Below are 22,515 nucleotides of genomic sequence, written 5' to 3' on the forward strand. Positions count from 1 at the left end.
ATATTATGTTGTTAGTAAAAAATTTAATCGCTGCATCATTACTTTGTAAATTTGTATATTACAACTTTTCAATACTTCTATATTGTGAATAGATACAATGAAATTTAATTTATTATTACAATTATACAACATTTGATGTATTACGATGTGTTTGTCGCAAATTGTCTGTTAATCCTACATGATCTGTTTCAGAAATTGCTTCCTCTCTATAATTTTCTTCTAAACTATGAGTAGCATTTGATAAAAACTGCCTTTCTGCTTGTTTAGCCTCTATAATCCATTCGGTAATTTCATTCGTATACATTTTTCTTTGCAAAACTTCTCTGGTTCGAGGACGCGAGCCAATAAAAACAGTAGTTCCCTGCAACATTATTATGTAATTGCAGAATAATAAAAAACATATTTTTTGAAACTTAAAACTTACACCAACTATCAGTGAAGGTCGCAATTTTTCCAAAAGTTGAAAATCTTCTACTATATATTGCAATTCGTCCCATTTTAGTTCCACTTCTTCATGTAGCATCTTTTCCTCTGTAACAAAATGTATACAAAAGGACTAATAGAAGATTTAACAATCCCAAGAAAAGTACAAATTTGGTTAAACATAACAAAAAAAATTTAAAGAAATAGTCTATATTCTTCCATATTTTATGTTGAATAATTAAGAATATTAATTACCATCACGTTTAGATGTTGATTTTTTATAATGTATTCTAAATCGAAAGGCCTCTAAGAAACTGGATACCACGATAGTTAAAACAATCATTGTCACCAAATAAAATATCATAAAATATATTCGTGTATACATTCCAACAGTAAATGCATATGCATTCATTAAAATAAACCAATTATTAACAACCGTTAACTCAAAAAGGGTCATTCCACTGGCTATAAGGTTGTCAAAAGTATTAAGGTAATAATATCCTAGTGCAGTACTTTCATTGGCAGAGTATTTGTAAAAGTCTTCAACTGTTGTATTTCTGACAAATACACATTATTTAGTAATCAATTTAAAAATATAATTTATTAAAAAAGATATTTTACTTATGTACTTACTTGCAACAATTTCGCATATTATATCCTGCAAATAATTCCATCCCAATGATTGCAAAAAAATAATATAAAACAAGCATGACTACTGCAGTGGAAGACATCAAGGGAGTTAAAATCACAAGTGTGCCAAATACGTCTCGGTATCTTTTTTTCATTTTAAACAATCTTAGCAGTCGAAGTGGCCTAAATAGAACAAAAAATGTGGCTGTAGGAAAAAGAGATAAAATACAAGCTGCAACAAGTGTCATTATAGATGTCCCTAAATCGAAAAGATTCCATCCGGAACTCAGGTATCGTCTTGTACCAAGTCCTAATACTTTTATTAGTGCTTCAGCGACGAATACTATAAAATAAAATTAGCATTAAAATAATTTTTCACACACCTTTTATAAATATCATGTTTACTTACTTCCTCCGAAAAGAAAAGTATCCCAAGATGCAGCAAATAGAATTGTACTATGAACATTATCACCTGGCTGTAATATTCTTATTATCATAGCAATACCATTTGCAACGATTGTTATATCTAAACATTTTATAATTCAATATATGAATTGTAAATTAGTATTATAAAAATTTGTCTTCCTTTTAAACTTACACATTAAGCTTTCAAAATATGGCCATCTAATAGCTGCATGTGCTCCTGTGCATAGAATCTGCAAAGGTTGTGATGTACTGTGATACCAAGGCACAGTAGAGTATTGTAGTTCCCATTGAAGTATAATAGTATCATAAATGTTTAAAAACTCTTCAGCACTTAGAACTCCACTTCCAGAAGCATTTAAATGTTGATACATTAGAACAATGTCTCTTATGTCTGTAGTGGAGTATATTATGGAATAAATTTAATTTGTCTTACCTTTTTGTTTTATAAATAAACTTTAATATATATCTGGAGGAATTTTACATACTTTTATTTGGAGCATAGTATCGCATTAATCCTTCAAATTGGCGAAATCGCATTTTATCCGGATTTTGTTTCGAAACTAATAACTTAAAGGCATGTTGACATGCTTTCCTTTTATGTAAAAACAGTTTTTTAAATTTATCACGTTCAGCTGCTGTAAATGTTTCGTTAACCACCGCCAACATCAAATTCATCATTACGTACAACATTGTAGACAAATAAGATACAAAATATATCGCATACCATTTGTTTCTTGAATATGATGGCATCATTACATCTGGAAAACTAGATATTGATATTGTTACTAATATCTAATCACAATAAAATGTATCCAAATTTTTAAATATTGGAAATTTAATTACAATTATACTTACTTAGCAGTAGTAAGAAGAACAAAGAGACTCACAAAACTGTCTTGTAGTGTACAAAAATTTCTATTCATTTCAGAAAACATATAGTAACCCAATACAGTGTACAGTGTTATAAAAAATAAAAGCAAGCCTAACATATCCAGAATTGGTGGCAATGTCAAAAGTATTTGTCTGATAAATCTTCTAACGCCTCCAAAACATTTTGTATCTACTAAAAAAATGGGCCTTAGAGCACGTGTTACACGGAAATGCGATGATTGTCGTACTAGTACTGTCATCGCTTCTAAAAACATGATGACCAATGTGATACACTGTAAAAATAATTAAAGAATTGATTAAAGATATCTTAAATATGTAACTACAAATTGACTACAAATTATGGTAATTTCATTTCTATTATTGCTGTTACTTTTTATTAAAAAAGCTTTTTATCATATGTACTAATTATCATATTAAAAGAAACAAGACATTATTTTCTTAATTATAAATTTTTCTTAATTTTTCTAATTTATCTTTGTTAAATATCAAGTTATTTTAGAAATTTTATTTTTAATCATTCTGTATTTTATAATTTTATTTTTCTTACTAGGTTCTTATTAATGATTCATTTTAATTATTCTGATCTATTCATTCCATATCAAACAAACGTTTCATAACTGTTTATTACTTTTAAACCATTGTGTAATAGATATGAACATGAATGAGTATGATAAAACAACAACAACAACAACAATAACAACAATAATGATAATAATAATAATGATAATGATGATGATGATGATAACAATAACAATAATAATAATAATAATAATAATGACTCAGTAGCAGTAGAATCACTAATATACTATATATATATATTAGTTAAATCTAAATGTGTTCTCTATAAGATGTTCCAATAAAGGTATTAGTATACATAATATATTATAAATGAACAAATAATGGAATTATCAGTGTCTCGTTTTAATAAAAATGTAATCTTAAATAGTCTGCACTTGTGCTGTTCCTTATCTTCTCATTAGTACCCTCATGCTTTTTGTATCAGTCTTGTGCAAAACAACCATTTTATTGTACACTGTTCTTAGACATATTGACAAAGTAATGAAAGAAAACTGTACTTCAATCTCATAATGGTATTCAATTTACTAATAATTACCAGATGTAAACATAAGCAATTATGATATACAGATCATATATACCATTAAACTCGTGTGGATTTATATGAAGTTCAATAAAATTATACTACAGACTATTAAATCTGATTCTAAAAAAGAGTTCTTTTTACCTTCAGCATTGTTCGCTTGTGTTTTAACATTGTTGACCAGCCAATCCATCTTAGTTTCAAAGCTAATTCTATACCTATAATTATCAAAGCAAAAAGTTCTATAGATCCATGCGCCCACACTGGTATCTAAAATTAAAATATATAAATAATCATTGTAATAAAATAAAAGTACTTTCTTATCAATGACTTACACCAAACATTGATACAGCTGGCTCTTCTACAACAGCTAAAGCCAAAAGTATAAGAGAAGTTAATAGATCTAATCCATAATACCAATTATTATGAACTAAGAGATAAGCTGGTAAATCTTCCGGATGTTTTGGGTGCGAATCAAACTTTTCATTATTTTTACCTTCCTATGGATATGTAACATTATTGTAAGTAAATTTGAAAGTAATTATTCATATGAGTATATATACATATAAATGTATAAATACCTCTAAAAATATTGCAGCTTCGTGATAATTCATTTCCCAATGCAAATCATGATCTGTGATTGAATCATGTGACGGAAGTACTGCATTTTCAGACATGTTTTCTCTATGTACATCATCTGTTTCAAATTTATGAATGATTTGATCAGATGTCCTTACATTTTCAGTGGAGGAATTTACATGATTTTCTGCAGAAGGATATGATAGTATAGATCCATATTCTACAATAAGAAATAAACATAAAAAATAAATATTTCTATAATACAAAAGTAAATGATACTTTTCAGCAATAATATAAATAATATAAATAATATAAAATAATATAAAATAAATTCTTTTTATCTTTATCATGAAGAAAATCAAACATTATACTTACAATTAACTAAATTATGTATTATATATTTTTTGTAAAATTTTATATCATTGCTCTACTATAGATAATTATGCCAGAAAAATGTGTAAAATAAAATATGAGGTTTAGTTTGTTAAATATTATAAGCTAAAAGAGTAAAAGTGAAAATGACAAAAGTAACATAGTTGTAAAAAAGCAGAAATTTCATTGTAAAGAATAAATAAAAAATGAAATGAATTAAAATAGTACAATTAAAATTGATTCGACTTACTTTGACATGTTCGATGTGAAATGTCTTGCTCGAGTGATATGTTTGCATCATCGTTAAACCGTTGATAATTGCCCGAATATTCAGTGGTTTTGGGAGAAGACATTTGAGAATGCGTGACATGTCACATGCATATAGACATTTGTCGTGTGAGCACGAATTTACGCCGCTATATCTAACACAATGATGTCACTACTCAGATGCTGAGCACTAACTGGATTAGTCTGAAAATTATGTATGGAGATATACGCATATTTTTGTTTGAAACATATTTTACATATTACAATATCATAACACATTGATATCATTCGATCTTCTTGTATTTGACGTTCCAGTTCGTGACGCGCATGCGCACTCGAAAAACCAAACTTAAGTGGATACTGTTATTTAGACTGATAAAACCATAAAATTTAGCTATTCACTTATGTAACAAAGACTTCACTTTTCGTTTTTCATATATCTTACGAACACATATAAGACATATTTAATTACTAAAAAATAAATATAATCTGCAATAGAAGATAAAATAAATTTAAAATTTCGAAATTTTATTGTACCTTCTATTACATTATAAATTTTATTTCATTCATTATTATAAATAAAGTTTTCAAATGAAATAAAAAAGAATCCGGGACAATTATGAACATTTATAATCAAGGTCATAAAAAATCTACCTCATGTTTCTGTATTTATTATATATTTGTATTCAAATCACAAAAGATTAGAATTTTAATCTATGTGGATATTGGCTGCTCCTGAGTCCAAACATCGCTGATAAATAGGTGAATAACATCTTTTTCTCTTTGTTTCGCTTGATAGCAGAAATCACAAATTTGTCAATCACTTTTTGATCAGCTTTTCTCTGGTCACTTGCTTTATATTCGTCCTTCTTTTTGCTGAAGATATCACCTTCTTCCTTCTTCGCGCGTTTCTCGCGTTTTCTCTTGAAATAATCGTCGTTAATGTAAGTCGGAATCTTCAAATGAGAAATGTTAATACGGGTGGAAGTCGCGATTACATAATTTTGACTAACTCTACGGAGTGGGCAGGCGTTGATCAAGAAAGGACCTATTTTAAAAAACATTTTGGTATTTTAATTTATCATATTAATATTTTACTATATAATAACTTCAAATAAATCTCACCTGTAATTAAGAGTAAACCGCTATCAAGTTGCTTTAAGAAAATAACACGTTTTCCTTTATGAGCACCAGCTAATAGGATACAAATTGTTCCTGGTTTCAAGGAAGGTCTCAAATAACGATTATGGTCACTGAAACATTTTTTAGCATGGTGTACAGTTACTGGATCTGCAGTAGGATAGTTTGCACGCCTCTTCTTTAATAATACAATACGCTTCTCTCCATTTTTGTCACCACTAATCTTCTTTTCAATAGTGACTGGTTTCTTAGGCTTAACCTATAATTACCATTAAATATTTAGAATTAAACATTTATCAAAAAGTATATACATTACATGAAAATATATTACTCTTCTCGATTACATAGTTCTTTATACCATTTCAAAATATTTAAGAAAATCGAAGTTATATTATTTTGCTATCTATTTTTCTTCATTCAATTTAATATATAGTCATTATTTTATAACAATATTTGATTACAATAAACAGATTGGATAATAAATAAGGTAATTGGATAATAAGGTAAAAAGCATAAGGAACTTCAAATATTTCTACATATTTTAAAACATGAAGAACTTCTAGATAAGAGTTTTAAATTAACAAAAGTAGTATTAACAAAAATAAATAGAATATGTGATATTGTTAGACATACAGTTTTTGGAGTTTTGGAGTTTAGGAATTTGTAGATGGCTTTCTTGTGGAACATACGGGTTCGGCTAAACCTATAAACACCATTTCCTATGTTGTAATTTCGAGGCCTAATCCGACCTTTCTTTGCACCTTTTTTAATCTCCACAGGAGCACTTTTGTTCTCCGGAGACTTCGCCTTTGATTCTTTTGTTTCCTTTGTGTTAGTCATCTAGAACATAAATATAAATTCATTGTAATACAACTATTGATAGATAGCATAATAATCATGTACTTATATTTTGTTCAAATATTCATTCTAAACAATAAATTAATGCTAGCATAGTCGACAAAATTGTATATAAAGTCTCAATAGAGTTTTATTTTAATTTATTTCTATTATCGTAATCTTTTATTAAACATATCCATCATATTTTGCAGAGGTTATGTCACGTTTTCACGTAAATCTTAAATTTTAAACAAAAAATAACCGATAATTGAGCTAAACTCTTTATAAAATATTATTACGATTTTAAAGCTAAGGAAATGAATGTTATTTCTTTTTATAAGCCAACAAAATGTTACATTCTAACCTTTTCAAGTTAAAATTAATCAAATTTAATAATATATTTATAGAAAATATGGTATTTTTATTAAAGAAGAAGTCTAAAATGTATAAAATTTGATAAAATATATGGTTTTTCTCTTATTATAACAAAAGATTACTTGGATAATATTAGCTGTGTTGATCTAATTCCATCTTACCGTAAATCGTACGACTAAAAGAACTTACACCTATATATGTTCTGTCTTCTTCTAGTAGTTATGTTGTCTCTGTCTGAGGCATTCATCGTTTTAGATAGTATTTAACATATGCATGTGTCACGCATGCGTAGAACGTCCTTTTTGGTACCTTTCTGGCCCTCCATGTTGATTTTTTGGACTCACTCGGCGAATGCATTCCCCTAGTGAGTGACATATTCCAAACGACGGTCATATAAACGTATATATGATCGTGTTACTATAATAGAAAAATAAATAGATCCACAGTTGCTAAAAGGTTGTAGAGAACACCCTAGGTCATAATTGTTGATTTTTCACAACTAGTCTCATCTATGATCATATAAACAGGTTTCGACACTTTCATACCGAAGCCTAGGGAAAATCATCCGAAAATTGAATCGTGACTAGTTGTGAAAAATAAACATGGAGGGCAAGAAGGTTCTCATTCTGCGCCTGCATGACATGCCATGAATGACTCAAATAGAGACAGAGATACTCTACTTATCTCTGTCTGTGTTGCAAGAATGCGAATTTTGTCGTCTTCCATGTTGATTCTTTACAACTAGTCATAATTCAATTTTCGGTATGTTTTCCCTAACGACTGTCGAGATCTGAGATCTCTTCATATGATCGTGGCCGAAACTTGTTTATATGATCTTATATGATCATGAGCTTCAGTCTATGAGTGTTGAGAGGTCGAGATCTTTTTACAGATATGATCGTGTCCTGTATATTACTAGATTCTGATATCATCGATGATCTTATATATACATTTTTTTATATTAATATTGCCTGGGAAAGAAGGTAGTCATATACATTAAATAATTTTCTAAATGTTTCCTAATGTAATAGCATTTCCTCGATAAATTTTTTAATTGGCAAAAGATAGACTAAATGTGGAAAATGATAGATTTCTTCGTAACCAACTAAAATGTGATAAGGAACTTCTTAGAAAGTACTTTAGATGGCAGAATTTGTGCTTTCATTGAAGTGACGTTTCTGTGGACACGTTGTCACACGAATTTCCACACAGTCCGCTTATGCGCATGCGTTCCAGAACGCTAAGGAGATTTTCGATTCGCGCGGAAGTAGTGTGACGATTGTTTTGGAGAAAATTGAGTATAAAGTGGTATAAAATAATGTCAGGAAAATCGAAAGCATTTACCAAAGAAGAAGAGCTTCTTCTTCAAGATTTCTCGCGAAATGTGTCAACAAAATCTTCAGCGTTATTTTACGGCAATGCTTTTATCGTTTCGGCTATCCCCATCTGTGAGTATACATTCACAAACTGTTTAGAAATATGATTTATACCGCTACTTTATTGATACTTATAAATTCTATGATAAATTTTAGTATATGTTTGTATTATGGATTTGTAAGAAAGTAAGTAATTGCATGGAAACTATAGTGTTTTTGAAGATAACCTCTACTTTTTTGTTACAGGGCTTTTTTGGAGAATTCACTTGATTGACATCTACGCTAATTTAATTTCCTTCGTTTTAGTAACATTATTGAGCACATATGCTCTTGCTCTCGCGTATAAAAATACAAAATTCGTGTTAAAGCATAAGGTATATATAGAATGACAACAGAATGTTTTATTAGCACAATGTTATGAGATTTAATGGAAAAGACTATCTTTTTTAATAGATTGCAGTAAAAAGGGAAGATGCAGTGACAAAGGAAATGAGCAGAAAGTTATCAGAAGACAAGAAGATGAGCAAGAAGGAAAAGGATGAAAGGTAAAAAGATTATTATTTGCAGATTATTAAGTACCAAGTATATTAAACATATATATAAAACTGAAATACATGTAAAATAATCAAATTTTCAGGATTTTGTGGAAGAAAAATGAAGTAGCTGATTATGAAGCAACAACATTCTCAATTTTCTACAATAATGCTTTATTCTTAGCTCTTGTAATTGTATCTTCTTTCTACATTCTGAAGACATTCACACCAGCTGTAAATTATGTATTTTCCGTCGGTGTAACAAGTGCATTGTTAGCGCTATTGTCGACTGGATCTCAATAAAATGTATGCTGTGTAGAATGCATGATAATAATCATTTAAGTTATCAAGATACCTGTGTGAAGCTCTGCAATTACTTTCATGAGTGAATGGATACATGTAATAAAAATGTTTTTATTTATGATAATTTCATTAATCTGCCATACCAAATTCATCTTTAAAACGAAATTGTTATTAAAAAATATTTTCATGTCTTCGTAACTTAGATTGCAATTTTAACTGTGTTGTAATAACATTAGAATTGCGTGTACTTTATATTTAATTACATAAAAAATAATTGATCATATCTGTTCCACATCATTTGTCCGATTACAACGTTTGTTAAGCTGCTTAGAAAACAGGGCTGAGGAAATCAATGGACCTTATGTTTATCTTTCAGAGAATTTCATAATCCTTCTTTTCAGCATTGTTAATAATATTTGTGGTACGATAGTAGTTCGAATTATGGTTTACCGACATTTGCAAGAGACTAAATATTTTCATATGAATTAAATCGGTTCTATTGCAGTTGACGAATTATAACGGATCGCAGATTGTAATCCATTATACGCAGTCCAACATTGGCCATTCTAATGCTTTATTTGCTTGTTTAACTTGGACTTGTGCCAGCGTATAACCCGTCGAAAGAAAATCTCTCGCCAAATTGTATATTCTATTCCTGTGCAGAAGTGAAAATGTAAACATTCACTTATACTATACCGTGTTATTATCACTTGCATTTTGTTGCATAAGAGTCGCTGCACTTCGATATACACATACACACATGTAATTGGTAATTTAAATTAATCGTTTGCAATGAGAAATTGTGCGATGATGTACAGTTTGTATCTCATTGTCAGGGATAAAAGATTTATTGATTTATGTTTATTAGGACTTTTACTACGTCTTTAAATGCTTGCATATTGTGGAATAAACTTATGCGTTTCGAAAGTTTTTATAACGTGAGAAACGCATATTGGCACAATCGAGATTGTGCATTTGGCAAAGACATATCAGTTTCCTTGTTTGATTTATGCCATTGCGTGATATTCACGTAATTTAAGCAATTTTCTTCGGATAAATTGAGATTCGATTATTACGCAGGAAATATCAAAAATTGTAGCCTACCAAAAGCAACCAGACTAAATATTCGATGGTTGCATGGATGGTGGCGATCGCTGATGATTAGTAATTTACAGCTTTTACTATGCAACGTGTTACTTAGCTGTGTGCATTTTGGATCTTTACCAAATGTTGAACCGCGTTTTCCAGACAACCCGCCGATTCTTGCGAATGATTCGGGTTACCTAACTCATCTTATTATCCGGCAATTTTCCATCAATATCTATCTCGTTACGTGTTTTACTATCGTTGTTCTGCAGTTGACAAAATCTCGAAGAAACGAACAGTTTCAGATTCCCGTGTACAATGAGATTTTTGTTGTTCGTTCGATCTCAGATTCACGCTGCATTTCAACGTCAAACAGTCGAGTCAGCTAATGTTACACAATTTATGAGTTGTTAGAACTCCCCTTGTCATCAAAACAATTACATCATGCACCAAGAAGGCGGACCGTTTTATTTGAATACGTACGATCGAAATTTGAAACTTATGCAATGAATAGAGAAATTTAGTAGTTCACTAATTGTATATGAGATTGATTTGAGCATAGAAAGCTCGTAAACATTCTGAGCAATAGGAAATTTTGGCAATTCTTCTAATTAATTTAAGTCTTGTAAACATATTTCTTTTGTTTTCTCGTCGCAGAGTCAAGGTCTTGTCTTAATTCCAAACTATAAGTTTCACATCGATTTCACCACTGTATGCCTTTGTCGTTTTACTGTCGTTTACGCTGACCGCAGAATTTTCATTCTCTATTTTCGTACTGGTACAGCAATATCGTTTTCCTCTTCTCAAAAAGACGTACACGCGACACATAGTCGTTTCAATGAACAAGAATCAAGTGAATACGTTATTCCAGCGCGCGTCTAAAATTAAAAAGGAATTCATTCCGTCACAATTTCTTCGCTACAACCTCCTCTGCTACATAATTTCAATCCTGAATTATTTATGATGTTGCATGATACTTTCCTCGTAAAAAAAAAAACTCCTGCTCACCTTTATAATCCGTTTACAATGATTATATCTAGAGGCAATGAGATTTGTATTCCGCTTTCCTTTCAAATAGTTTATATAATATTGAAAAGTATAGAATTCGAGTATTTTAACACCCCGTTAATTTAAACAATACTACAAATTTCAAAATAATGGAGCTTTAAAGCTTTATATAGTTATAGAAGTTTACCTAAACATAGATCAAACTTAAATCAAACTTAAAATTAAAAAGATATGTGTATTCATGTCATTGTGTACGTGTACAGATAATTTATACGATGATGTCCAGAATATAGATACAACTAATAAGAATCCATCTGATTTTAGAGATACCGCGGGAGGAAAGAATAAAGGAAGGGGGTCAGAGTCTGGAGTATCGAGGAACGTAAAGACGGCCCTGATTTCGAGCCTCGCGGCATCATCTGCGTCTGCATCCCAGAAATAGCGCAAGCGCCTTTCCAAAAGCTTTAAGGCCCGTGAAGAAGCGGATAGAAGAAGCTGACGATTGGCTGGAGGTTGCGGGGTGCGGTCCGGCATCGCCACGCAACCGCTATATCCTCCTTTTCGAATATTACCGCGACGATGGCCGTTCCTCGTGACAGTGTTCGACAGACAGCAACCATACCACTACGTTCTAACGACGTAGAGAACGTAGAGAACCGCCACGATTTTCTATTTTTCTCGTCGCGAATAATCAATTTATCATTCGCATTCTTCACGACGGTTTTTTTCGTCGTGTTCGATTGTCGTAGCCGCAGTGTTTCTTAAGTTCTTTCTTTATGAGTAAATTCGTTTGTTAATTTCTACAAGAAAAAAGAAAGTAAAACGTTCAAAGTAAAAAATAAAAAGTAAAAAAAGTAAAAAGAGAATCGCGCCACCATGGTATGTTCTATTGATGATATCGTAAGTCGTCGCCCTGGTAAACATACACGTTTTCCTATTGTATATTCTCTCTATTTATTTATTGTATTTTTTTCTCTTTTTCTGGTCTAATTCATCACTGTGCCTCGCCTTATCTCTATGATTTCTCTTCACTCTTCATTCTTCACTTTTCGCTCTTGTCTCGTGTTCGTCGGACGAATTGGAATTTCGAATATTTTATCAAATTGGAAGATATACTGCTCGGAGTAATTCAAGAATCAATTCGAACAGCAAGTTTCTCGTTTCAACTTATTTGCCATGGAATCTGTAAAGGCTAATGTTCTAATTATTTCGAGTAGTGTATTTAACACATTTGAATGTGTTCGTTTCAATTACACGTGTTAAATGTATCAGACACGATGCAACAGGTGTAAATTGATAAGAACGACTACTTCGAAACATTGATTCCTCCGCTTCTGCCGCGGTGTGCTTGCAATCTGCATCCACTGTTCTCTCTGTTCTCTTTATTTCTCTTTTTTTCATTGTAATATCTCTTCTGGCCTGTTCTGACTTTTGTTTTAGAACTTCTTAATTTTTACTTGTCTAAACAATAACAGTGGTTATGACCTAACAGCGACCGAAATCGGAAATTATCGGTCCAGAGATGCGAGGTTTTGGAAACGTGATTGTTTCTTACATGGCGAATTTCCTCGGGCCTTCCCTCCTCATGTTGATTTATTAATTAATTTATAACCAAAATAAATAGTTATTTGTTAATTAAATTAGAATCGAATTAAATAATAATGTGCGCCTTAATATTTATCGTAATGTTCAAAAAGAAAGTATTACGAATGTAAGAAAAATTGTTGAGTGAAATGTGAAATCGACAAGAAGAAGGAATATAGCCCGATGTCTGACTATTCACGATCGTTTCTACTTTGTTCAGTTCCAAGCGTCGCAAAACTCGGGACAACTTTTTCAACTTGAACTCTAATGCAACCATTGGTATTAATCGAGTAACAATGGATAATAATAGTACAAAAGAAGTAATATCCGATTACATTAAAAAAAGACAGAAATAATGCACGAACTTTCTAAAAGAAAAGAATCGCTAAGTTAACCATGCACGTCCACTTGGAAATCTCTTCGAATTAATTCTAATAGAGTAAAGGAACGATGTTTAAACTGATCAAGATCGATTTACGATTGATTGAAACTTTCCTTTTTCCGCTCGATCTGCGATATCGATGTCAAATTTCATTTTTCTCTGTTTGCAGGCCGACGAACTTCCCCCTGAACAAATTGCTGGTAGGTACATCAACCAGTTATTAGATATTAATATCCTAACGTTCAACATTCTATAATCACGTATTAACAGCAAATAAAGCCTTTAATCCACGAGATCGATGACAATTCAATCTTAAATTATAAAAATGAATTCGCGATCTAAAGAACGCTTCACAACACCAATACTCTAGTCTAGGTTTTTCAAATCGAATAAGGAGTTTAACTTGAGAAAGTTGCGGTTAAAGATAATCTTAAAAAGTATATCTGTATGTTTGTTTCTAAATTTAACTTTATATGTAACTTACTATGAAGTAAAAACTTTTGTGTTATTTTTCTTAAATAAAAACAAATCTTTTATTTATCTAAGGAAGATCTCTGTTATTAAATCAACACAAAAATTCGTTGAAAATTCAAAAATAAAAATCCGAAAACAAAGTTTTTGACAAGTGTCACGATACAACTCGGCGCACCATTCTTGGCTTTCCGGTATTTCGCGTCGAAATCGTATCATGTTTACTGAACACCGTGTGCTAAATTTAGCAAAGGTTTACTGTTTCTTCTTTATGTTTCCCTTTCGGCTGCTTAATCCTTCACGTCAACGAGAAGGGAGCTTGTTTAACCTATCCAAGTTATTTCTATCCATTTCACTGTGTAACTCTTAAGGGGTTAATTATTCTGGAGCATACCGTCGCTATATGGGTAACCCAAGATGTATCTGTAGGTACAGCCTGTTCATAGTTTTATATCGGAAACTACGTTTCGAACAAGAAAAGAATGATCTCTGTTCGAATGCCAATCTGAGAACAAAGAAACTCTGTTCGGGAACCGTATGATTTCGACATACGTCAAGGCGACGTGGTAAAAATGAGGGAAAATATAGCACTCGTGTACAAGAGGGGAACTTCCCAAAGATTTGGAACACTTCCATGGATCCAATTTTCATTGTAGTTTTCTGTTATATATAGATTCAATATAATCTGATTAGAGAATTTGTTTAAAATTTTTAAGAGGAAAGATAAAAACGAAGCGACGAATAAACGGCTCGGATAAGTTATTTGGACGGCACGTTCCTAGAGTTTATTTGCGCTTCAATTCAATCGGGGGCAGCCGGTATAGGCTGCCTATGTATAGCTGCAGAACCGCCTTACTCGCCTTAGTGTGATGAGGAGGTATCGTGTGACGATTCGATCGGAGAGAATCGGATCGGTAAAAATAGAGGAAAGATTCTCCAATGGAATCGAAAAATAGAAACTCGTACGTTTCGCTGTCTCTAAAAAACGAAACATCCGGGCTATAATTGCTAGACGAAGAAATATGTCTTCTATTAAATATGTATGGCATTCGTCAGATTCTTCGAGCTAATATCGAACGGAAAACTATTATATTATTAATCTATAATGAAACCATTCAAAGCAATTCTTTAGTTAGTTTTTATTTCATTATTATCCATACAAACGTATATTTTATATAATTTAGAAGAAAAGCTCGTAGAAAAAAAGATGAATACTTTTGGCTGCCTCACAAAATTGCTTTTCTTTTACATAAAAATATTGAATGAAATGAATATTTTTTAAAAGGAGAGATTATTAGAAGATCAGTAAAAAATAAACAATTGCATAAATTAGTTCAAAATTTCTTCACACCGTCAGTCAACAATGATAAATAAACGTTTTAACCAGTGTGAACGATGATGCATCAAGCTAAATAAGCTTTGAGCCAGAAACGTGAGCGAAAGGGCATTAACATCGGTTTCTAAATTCGTAACCGTACCATAGACAAATTTTAACGCGGTGAAACACCACTTACGAGTAATCAGATTTTTCCCCTAAAACATACATACTATCTTCAACCTGATGTTTCGCGTTCCACCAAAAAAAATATTTAATCGTAATTTTTTCAGTTCTTCGCAAAGCGTTCGACAGCTTCGATAGGGAGAAGAGTGGTAGCATTCCTACCGATATGGTGGCCGATATCCTCAGATTGATGGGTCAACCCTTTAACAAAAAGATTTTGGACGAACTAATCGAAGAAGTTGATGCAGACAGTACGTAGTATAAATCCAATGTTTATCTTTGTCAGATACTCGTGTGATATTCGCAGTTTGTCCTATTTTATTGACTGTAGGAGCTTATTTAAAATTTTGTCATTTTACAATGTGTATTAATTTAATTTAACAATAAGTTAAACTAACGCAGATTTCTGAATGGAATTTTGTTTTTAATTGATAGAATCCGGTCGTCTGGAGTTTGAAGAATTTGTCACGTTAGCCGCAAAATTCATTGTTGAAGAGGATGCGGAAGCCCTAGAAAAAGAACTTCGAGAGGCTTTCAGGCTCTACGACAAAGAAGGTAACTAAATATATGTTTTACCCAGTAACACTATTCTATGGCGTCTTCCTTTTCATTATCTCCTATTTTATTGGATAGCTAACATAGATATAAGCAATTTGTTTTCTTCTTGTAAGAATGAAAGAGACGCAAAGAGACGTCCGAAAACATGTTTCTCTCATGAGTGTTTTCGTATTTTGAAAGATGTTTGTCTGACTGAGCCAAGGAAGATTCCATTGAAAACACACAATTTCACTGTTGTTGATAATTGTAGTATCTACTTTTTACTCTATATAATCTACCGATACTCTTGCATCTCAGTTTCTTCATCCTCACCAATTTTTTATACATATTTTTCCTGTGTCTTAAATTAAAACATTAACACTAAATAATAAATGCCGTAAATCCATTATTATAATCATTCGGGGTCCCAGATAAATTAGATATTGAAATGAATGGAAGTGGTAGAGGAAAAATGGAAGAAGAAAGAAAGATATATTGACCGACCGAGAATAACCGATTCTGTGAAACCTGCACTGCGTAAAAACACTGCCGTTCTCCGTTTCGTATCAGAGAAATGAAAGCCGACCGAATTTGAAAAGGCTTACGCCTGTGGGAACACGGCCAAGAATTGAGCTCGTTTCGTCACCCAAGTCTCCATGAATTATGATCCAAAGCCAAAGACTTTCAGAAGTGTATTAATGTGACTACTTCGTTCACCGTTTCCTCCCCTCCACTAATGTACGACGATGAATTATATTTTTCAATCCATCCATTGAAAAGCAATGGTCGATGTTCAAGGAAACTACTCGCCTAGAACTTTTAAATTAAAAGATTTCTTTTGTTATAGGAAATGGTTACATACCCACTACCTGCTTGCGTGAGATCCTCAGGGAACTGGATGACCAATTGACGGATGAAGAACTAGATATTATGATCGAGGAGATCGATTCCGATGGCTCTGGCACCGTTGACTTTGATGGTAAGGAAAAATAGAACAACTGGAGATTTTAAGTGTGGACTGTTTTTTTGACAATTTGACTTATTTTATTTTATAGGTTGTGTAATTATTATTTTGAAAGTACTCTTAAATTCATATTAATCGTATCCAACATTTTGATAAATGTTTTCAAAGTATAATTAGTAACAGAATAAATAGTATATGATATCATTTGTTATCACGCTGGAGAGCCCGCACGTGCTGTCTGCTGAGTACATTGGGGTTTATTTATACATGATCGGCCAATCAGGACCATCGACCTCTCTTATTTCACTATTTATTTTGTTACTTACTTACTAGTTCAAGAGATTAGCGTAATTTTTTTATAGCTCTAAATCTTCAAATCTGTTAGAATCTTTTCCGTCACAATAATCCATTTCTTCTTACAATGAATTTCTTTTACTTTTCATCTACTCTAAAGATTTACTATGAAAATGTACAGAATATTTAATATTTAGAATATCCGTGTTTACAAAATAGTGGCATATTCCAAGCTTTTACACAAAATCTTTCAACTTTCTAACGATTGCGTATTACACAAACTACACCCACTAACCCAATTCCAACATTGATACAGGAATCTTGGCATCTCTCTCCATTTCCTAGAATGACGAACATACTTCATCGTTTATCAACAATAATTTATTTCAATGTAACATTGCCAATAGTCACAAAATATACAAATCAATAAATAAGTCTCAAATGTGTTTACAAATTCGAGGAAAAATGTAACTGCTTCCTTTGTTTGCTTGGATAGATTGAAAACTTGCTAATTGTTAATATTTCTCTGACATGTCATATTTCACATGTTACTACATATATGTACATATTCTCTAAGTCTATAAAGTGATTTAGATGGTGCATATATACATATACTAAGTTTCTTCATCATACGTATCTTTCACGTATCTTTCGCTTCATTTACGAACTCTGTTCGATAACATTAGATAGAATATTTTTAATTTTTTAAGTATATTAAGTATATTTTTAAGTATACAAAATAAAGAAATATTTGTTTAATTAAAATTTTTAAAAATATGAAAGTAAAATATTTTGTTTCAGAGTTCATGGAAATGATGACCGGAGAATAAATATCTTGGCATGTCAATGTTTCGACTCAAAGACAATACAAGTGCGGCAGTCGCGATCAACTCTCAAACTAATTATCTGCGTGTCTTCTAAAACCCAAAAATGTTATAATGCAAACGAGAATGGTGCCTAAAAGCGTGCAATGGTTATGTCTCCTAACGTTACGACGCGTGTTCTTCTATCATAGCTCTTCGGATCTCGGAATGATTTGAAATGTCTTCAGTGTCACGAAAATGGCCTCGTTTGTAGATTTCTCTTCTATTTTAACGAGTGCTGCAATACGGGTCCCAATACATTTGCATCACGCCTACTAAGTTTTTCATCGACAGTATTTATTTGTTGTTAATAAAACTCTATTGAAAAGATATTAAAATTTATTTTTCTTAATGAAAGATGTTCGAACAATAATTTAGTTACAAATCTACAAATTGCATAATATTGTTCAGGAGGAAAAACGAAACCAAATCATTAATCGCCTAGACTTTTTATTTCTTTAACATTTGATTCATAATCACAATAATTTGAGATTTCTTCGTAATTGACATCTTAATAGTCATAACTTTAATAAACATAACGCAGTATAATACTTTTAAAAAAATAGAGTAGCTAACAATAGACTAGAAAGTTCGATAACTATAAATAGTGGCACTAATAAACTATGAAATTTTATTCCGACCAACTTGTTCTAGAAATCTTATGGTCGTAATTGTGAGAGTCTCAAAACTCTCTCTCTCTCTCTCTCTCTCTTTTGCTAAACAAATTTATAAACTTGTTAATGCGTGTTAACGAGAGAGGATCAAATATAACTGAAGAAATAATGCATGACTTAGAATATTACTTGCACAGACGCGGACTAGACAATTTACAGAGATAATAGAGTATAACTGGTTCGATTAGGATTAAAATCCTTTATTCGAGCGTTGAAGCATTTTCACAGAGAACTTTTATAGATGTTCCCACTATGCAATCAAACTTTTATTTAATATTATATCAGAGCAGTAATTCAGATACTTTTTTAATTCGATATTTTATTCGTGCAGTCAGACTACTTTCATGTACACTAATTTATTTGCTACTATCACGGTACTTGGAATGATTCTACATGCTATTTCCAATGGTCCTCATGCTTAGAACGAGAAGAAGTTTCTTTCTCACATATACATATCCATATATGTATGTATATACAATATATAATAATTTCTAAATGCTGATTTATGTGTCTTTTTTATCTTTTTTGTATCCTTTTTTAACTAGAATAAATAGTATTGTTTACTAGAAAGATTAAAACGAGAAAAAAATATAATCTGATGCGCTTAAGATTCTGCGAATCGTGTGTGCGTTTTTGATATAGTAGCTGAGCAAAATATTTGCAAAATAGAAATATTAGAAAAATAAAGAAGTTTTTTGATCGGTAACTTGATTTTCTTCGTCGCTCCTCCTCATTGTACGTACCGGAATCTTCTTATACGAGAGTTTGCAAATCGTCATCCTCCAAGCTTTTATTACTGGGAGGTGACAACAAATGTCACATTTTAAACAAATGGGGAAATTCATTGCTAATTTCGCGTACTGATTGTTGATCTTCCTGACTTTCTCCAGTCTCTTCACAAAATATTCTACAACATATGTTTTTACATTATGACAGTGATAAGTTATGTTATGGTTACGATTATGATATAATAGTACTATGACAAATACAAACCTTGTAAAGCATTTTAATAGGTCTTCTGAACGATACTTATGCTCATTATAACTAGAAGTACGAAGTACTCTTCGACATAATTCCAAGTATTGTCTGCGCTGTAATGTCAATAATTATGTCACATCTTTTATTTCTGTAAGAGGGGTAAAAGCATGTACATATATTTCTAAGTACCTTATCACCAGGAAACATATCATATAATTGGCGCAATATAATATCAATAAGAACTTTAACGTCATTTGTATAGAATAGACCTGCCGTGACATCATTGTTGAATAGATCGATAAATAATTTCAGCACAGAATGCGGCGGCGGTGGTTCATGATCGAATATTCGCACAGGATCCTCTGTAACAGATCACAGGTTTGCTGGAATTTCAGTTTATTTCATAACATCTCGTTTTATCTCACCTTCCCTATTGAATAATAGTAAAATCTTCTCAGTAAAGTTCTTTGCCACTGATCTTTCTTTCAACGCATTTAGAACTATATTTTCCGAATTTGTGAATTGTAAATTGTACGATAGTATTAAATTTACAAACAAATCCGGAATTTGATCTTCCAAATCCATATCAGGTGGATTCTCTATTAAGTCCAAAATAAATGCTATAAAATCCGAACCTAATTGTTCTGTAATAAAACTCAGATTTAAACGTTGTAACATATAGAAAAAAAGTCTGGGGAAAATGTAATAGACATAACGCATTACCTACTTTACTCACCCAAATGTGTAACTGGCATGGGTTCACCCATTGAAAAAATCATAGTAAGTAATAATGAAGAATAATTTAATTTTGTTACATTTCTAGGATTGCTCCTCATATCTCTATATTCAAAGATATATCAAGTCATTATTAGAGTGTTATATAAAATAATACAGCTTACCAAATATTACCTTGCTAACTCCATAGGCAATATACTATTTAACATTATAGTCAAGATCACAGAATCTAGACTACACATTACTCCAAATGACTGCAAGAGTAATTGCCTAATAGTCCATCTTGTTTCCATTTGATAATATTGTATCAATATATTAACTCCATTATATTGATTCTGTTGTAAAACATATCTAGATACATTTGCATCTGCGTTAGTCTGTGAAATTAACAAATTATTAATTGATAGAAACGGAATAATTAATTTTTTTAATGCAATAAATATATGATATACCAATATAGATGTGAGTTCTTTTATATAATCAACAATAATAGATTCATCTTCATAAAGCATCCAATTTCTCTGCTGAGAATCTTCCTTGCAAGAAGTAAGCTCTGTAAAGATTACTTTCAATCTATTAGCGTCATATGTTTCTTCTATACTCATTTGCGATACCGTGAACGGTGTTTCTAACTGATGTAATAAGGCATCAAAATAATAGCTCACATTTTGGGGCAACAGTTGTTGCAATCCAGAAACAACTACCGTCACTGCTACCTTTGACATTTCGTAGCTTAATTGAGTATTTCTACGTACTTGGTCAAGTAACTGATAAGCAGTATGAGAGTTAATATCACATAATGAACCTTTTTTCTTTATAGGGGAATTAGTAGGAGTCTGTCTGATATTGCTCTGAGAGGGACTCTTACGAACTTCTGCCTGAATTTTCTGTGACTCAGAGGAAGACTGATGTGGGAGGGATTGCATCCTTTGATCGTTTGTAGGTGTGTGTTGGCATTGTGGGATAACTGGTGCTTCCTCCTGTTCTGTATTACTGTGCACAGTTGTCTGTGCTGTCATGTATGAAGTGTTACTCTGAACAGTACTAATATCTCCCTCTTGAGTATTACAAACAAGTGATGAACGTATTTCTTTATTAGGTATTGTATTTCCAAAGTCTGGAGGCATCGGAGCTTGCTTCTTAGGTTTTTTATTAGATTCTGCTTGTTTCTTTTTTTCTATTAATCTCAGAAGAAGATCCTGCTTGTCTAAGTGTAGTCCACTCTGTTTCTTAGTTTCAGCTTTCACACTTCCTATGCAGTCTTCCAGAAATTCGATTAATATTTGAGATGATACCTGGAATGTATTTCATTCTTAAAAAACTTTACATACTTATTACTACAATCTGATCCATACCTTTACAGTGGTGACGTAATTCGAGGGAATATATCCAATCTGGCCGTCTCTGTTAACGACCTGCCACCAATTTCTTTGTTTGGTATTGGTCTGATATAAAATAAAATAATCGCCCTCTTCAAAGCTAAGGGTTTTCGCGAACGTAGCCTTGAAATCGTAGAGAGCTTTAAGCACTTCATAGTTCTCTAATGTGCATAAAACAATGACAAAAAGGATTAAGTACTTAAGAAATAGCATGAAAATTAGCAGCCTTAGAGAAATCGATTAACTAACTCACCTAACCTCATAGAATTATCACCCATGATCGCGTATCGAAATCGAAAGTAATATTTGTTCTCCAGGAGACAACGCCCAGGTGAGAAGTAAACGGGCGGAGAACTGCCTACCACCGTTCACTAATTTCACTTTCATTCGTGCTCGACATATTATTTTTCTACGGTCTCTCTTTTTGTTGGCTAACTACATATATAGAATTCGACAGGGCCCTCTATATCAAAGTTCAAAAGATTGGACATAGCACAGGCCACTGATACATAACACGTGTTATATATATGTATGCATTAATGTGTATATCAGTGACATAGACTTAACCACGATCGTATGCACAGGTCTGGCAAATGTCATAAGGTGTGTCCACGGTCGTATATACAGGTCTGGAAACTTCCGTGGTGGTTTTTAGTGACCAAATGATGTTGATCAGTTTGTTCGCAGTAAGGCACTTTAATCGAAATCTTAGGATTCGTTATGTAATATCATCGTGTAAAAATACACCAGACCTGATTAAAGGGACAAACGACACCACTATAATAATAATAAAGACCAACTGTCTGTT

General features: G+C 31.9%; 5 protein-coding genes across 9 annotated transcripts; 2 read left to right on the forward strand and 3 right to left on the reverse strand.

Moving 5' to 3' along the window:
* Positions 1 to 38: 38 nt before the first annotated feature.
* Tpcn1 (two pore segment channel 1) lies at positions 39 to 5,201 on the reverse strand. Of its 3 annotated transcripts, none has more exons than XM_072020416.1 (12): positions 4,671 to 5,201; positions 4,051 to 4,166; positions 3,805 to 3,969; positions 3,614 to 3,739; positions 2,335 to 2,642; positions 1,965 to 2,245; positions 1,652 to 1,870; positions 1,463 to 1,579; positions 1,057 to 1,396; positions 679 to 980; positions 425 to 531; positions 39 to 361 (listed from the first exon to the last, which is right to left on the reverse strand). In XM_072020416.1, exons 1-12 carry the CDS (start codon positions 4,771 to 4,773, stop codon positions 122 to 124), a joined length of 2,424 nt encoding a protein of 807 aa, XP_071876517.1. In that variant the 5' UTR covers positions 4,774 to 5,201; the 3' UTR covers positions 39 to 121. The 3 variants fall into 3 exon arrangements, with proteins under 3 accessions (XP_071876517.1, XP_071876516.1, XP_071876515.1); XM_072020415.1 differs by having other exon boundaries at positions 4,051 to 4,235; XM_072020414.1 differs by having other exon boundaries at positions 4,051 to 4,268.
* A 146-nt stretch (positions 5,202 to 5,347) lies between these two features.
* Rpl6 (ribosomal protein L6) lies at positions 5,348 to 7,258 on the reverse strand. Of its 2 annotated transcripts, none has more exons than XM_072020448.1 (4): positions 7,201 to 7,258; positions 6,461 to 6,667; positions 5,813 to 6,086; positions 5,348 to 5,735 (listed from the first exon to the last, which is right to left on the reverse strand). In XM_072020448.1, the coding sequence occupies exons 2-4, from the start codon at positions 6,665 to 6,667 to the stop codon at positions 5,389 to 5,391; spliced, it is 828 nt and encodes a 275-aa protein (XP_071876549.1). In that variant the 5' UTR covers positions 7,201 to 7,258; the 3' UTR covers positions 5,348 to 5,388. The 2 variants fall into 2 exon arrangements, with proteins under 2 accessions (XP_071876549.1, XP_071876550.1); XM_072020449.1 differs by lacking the exon at positions 7,201 to 7,258 and adding an exon at positions 7,029 to 7,153.
* Positions 7,259 to 8,251: 993 nt separating this feature from the next.
* LOC139996229 (translocon-associated protein subunit gamma) lies at positions 8,252 to 9,270 on the forward strand. The gene is made up of 4 exons (XM_072020458.1): positions 8,252 to 8,487; positions 8,662 to 8,789; positions 8,869 to 8,960; positions 9,053 to 9,270. Exons 1-4 carry the CDS (start codon positions 8,358 to 8,360, stop codon positions 9,249 to 9,251), a joined length of 549 nt encoding a protein of 182 aa, XP_071876559.1. The 5' UTR covers positions 8,252 to 8,357; the 3' UTR covers positions 9,252 to 9,270.
* A 2,638-nt stretch (positions 9,271 to 11,908) lies between these two features.
* Positions 11,909 to 18,279, forward strand: Tpnci (troponin C type I). 2 transcript variants are annotated; one of them, XM_072020459.1, is made up of 6 exons: positions 11,909 to 12,245; positions 13,481 to 13,511; positions 15,391 to 15,534; positions 15,719 to 15,838; positions 16,668 to 16,799; positions 17,880 to 18,279. In XM_072020459.1, exons 1-6 carry the CDS (start codon positions 12,222 to 12,224, stop codon positions 17,906 to 17,908), a joined length of 480 nt encoding a protein of 159 aa, XP_071876560.1. In that variant the 5' UTR covers positions 11,909 to 12,221; the 3' UTR covers positions 17,909 to 18,279. The 2 variants fall into 2 exon arrangements, with proteins under 2 accessions (XP_071876560.1, XP_071876562.1); XM_072020461.1 differs by having other exon boundaries at positions 11,910 to 12,224.
* Positions 18,280 to 18,374: 95 nt separating this feature from the next.
* LOC139996212 (NCK-interacting protein with SH3 domain) lies at positions 18,375 to 22,313 on the reverse strand. The gene is made up of 9 exons (XM_072020420.1): positions 21,961 to 22,313; positions 21,684 to 21,868; positions 20,781 to 21,623; positions 20,503 to 20,705; positions 20,330 to 20,433; positions 20,019 to 20,237; positions 19,783 to 19,955; positions 19,609 to 19,706; positions 18,375 to 19,522 (listed from the first exon to the last, which is right to left on the reverse strand). Exons 1-9 carry the CDS (start codon positions 21,983 to 21,985, stop codon positions 19,432 to 19,434), a joined length of 1,941 nt encoding a protein of 646 aa, XP_071876521.1. The 5' UTR covers positions 21,986 to 22,313; the 3' UTR covers positions 18,375 to 19,431.
* Positions 22,314 to 22,515: the final 202 nt, after the last annotated feature.

The sequence above is a fragment of the Bombus fervidus genome, chromosome 17 (assembly GCF_041682495.2).
Source record: "Bombus fervidus isolate BK054 chromosome 17, iyBomFerv1, whole genome shotgun sequence".
NCBI classification, from domain to species: Eukaryota; Metazoa; Arthropoda; class Insecta; order Hymenoptera; family Apidae; genus Bombus; species Bombus fervidus.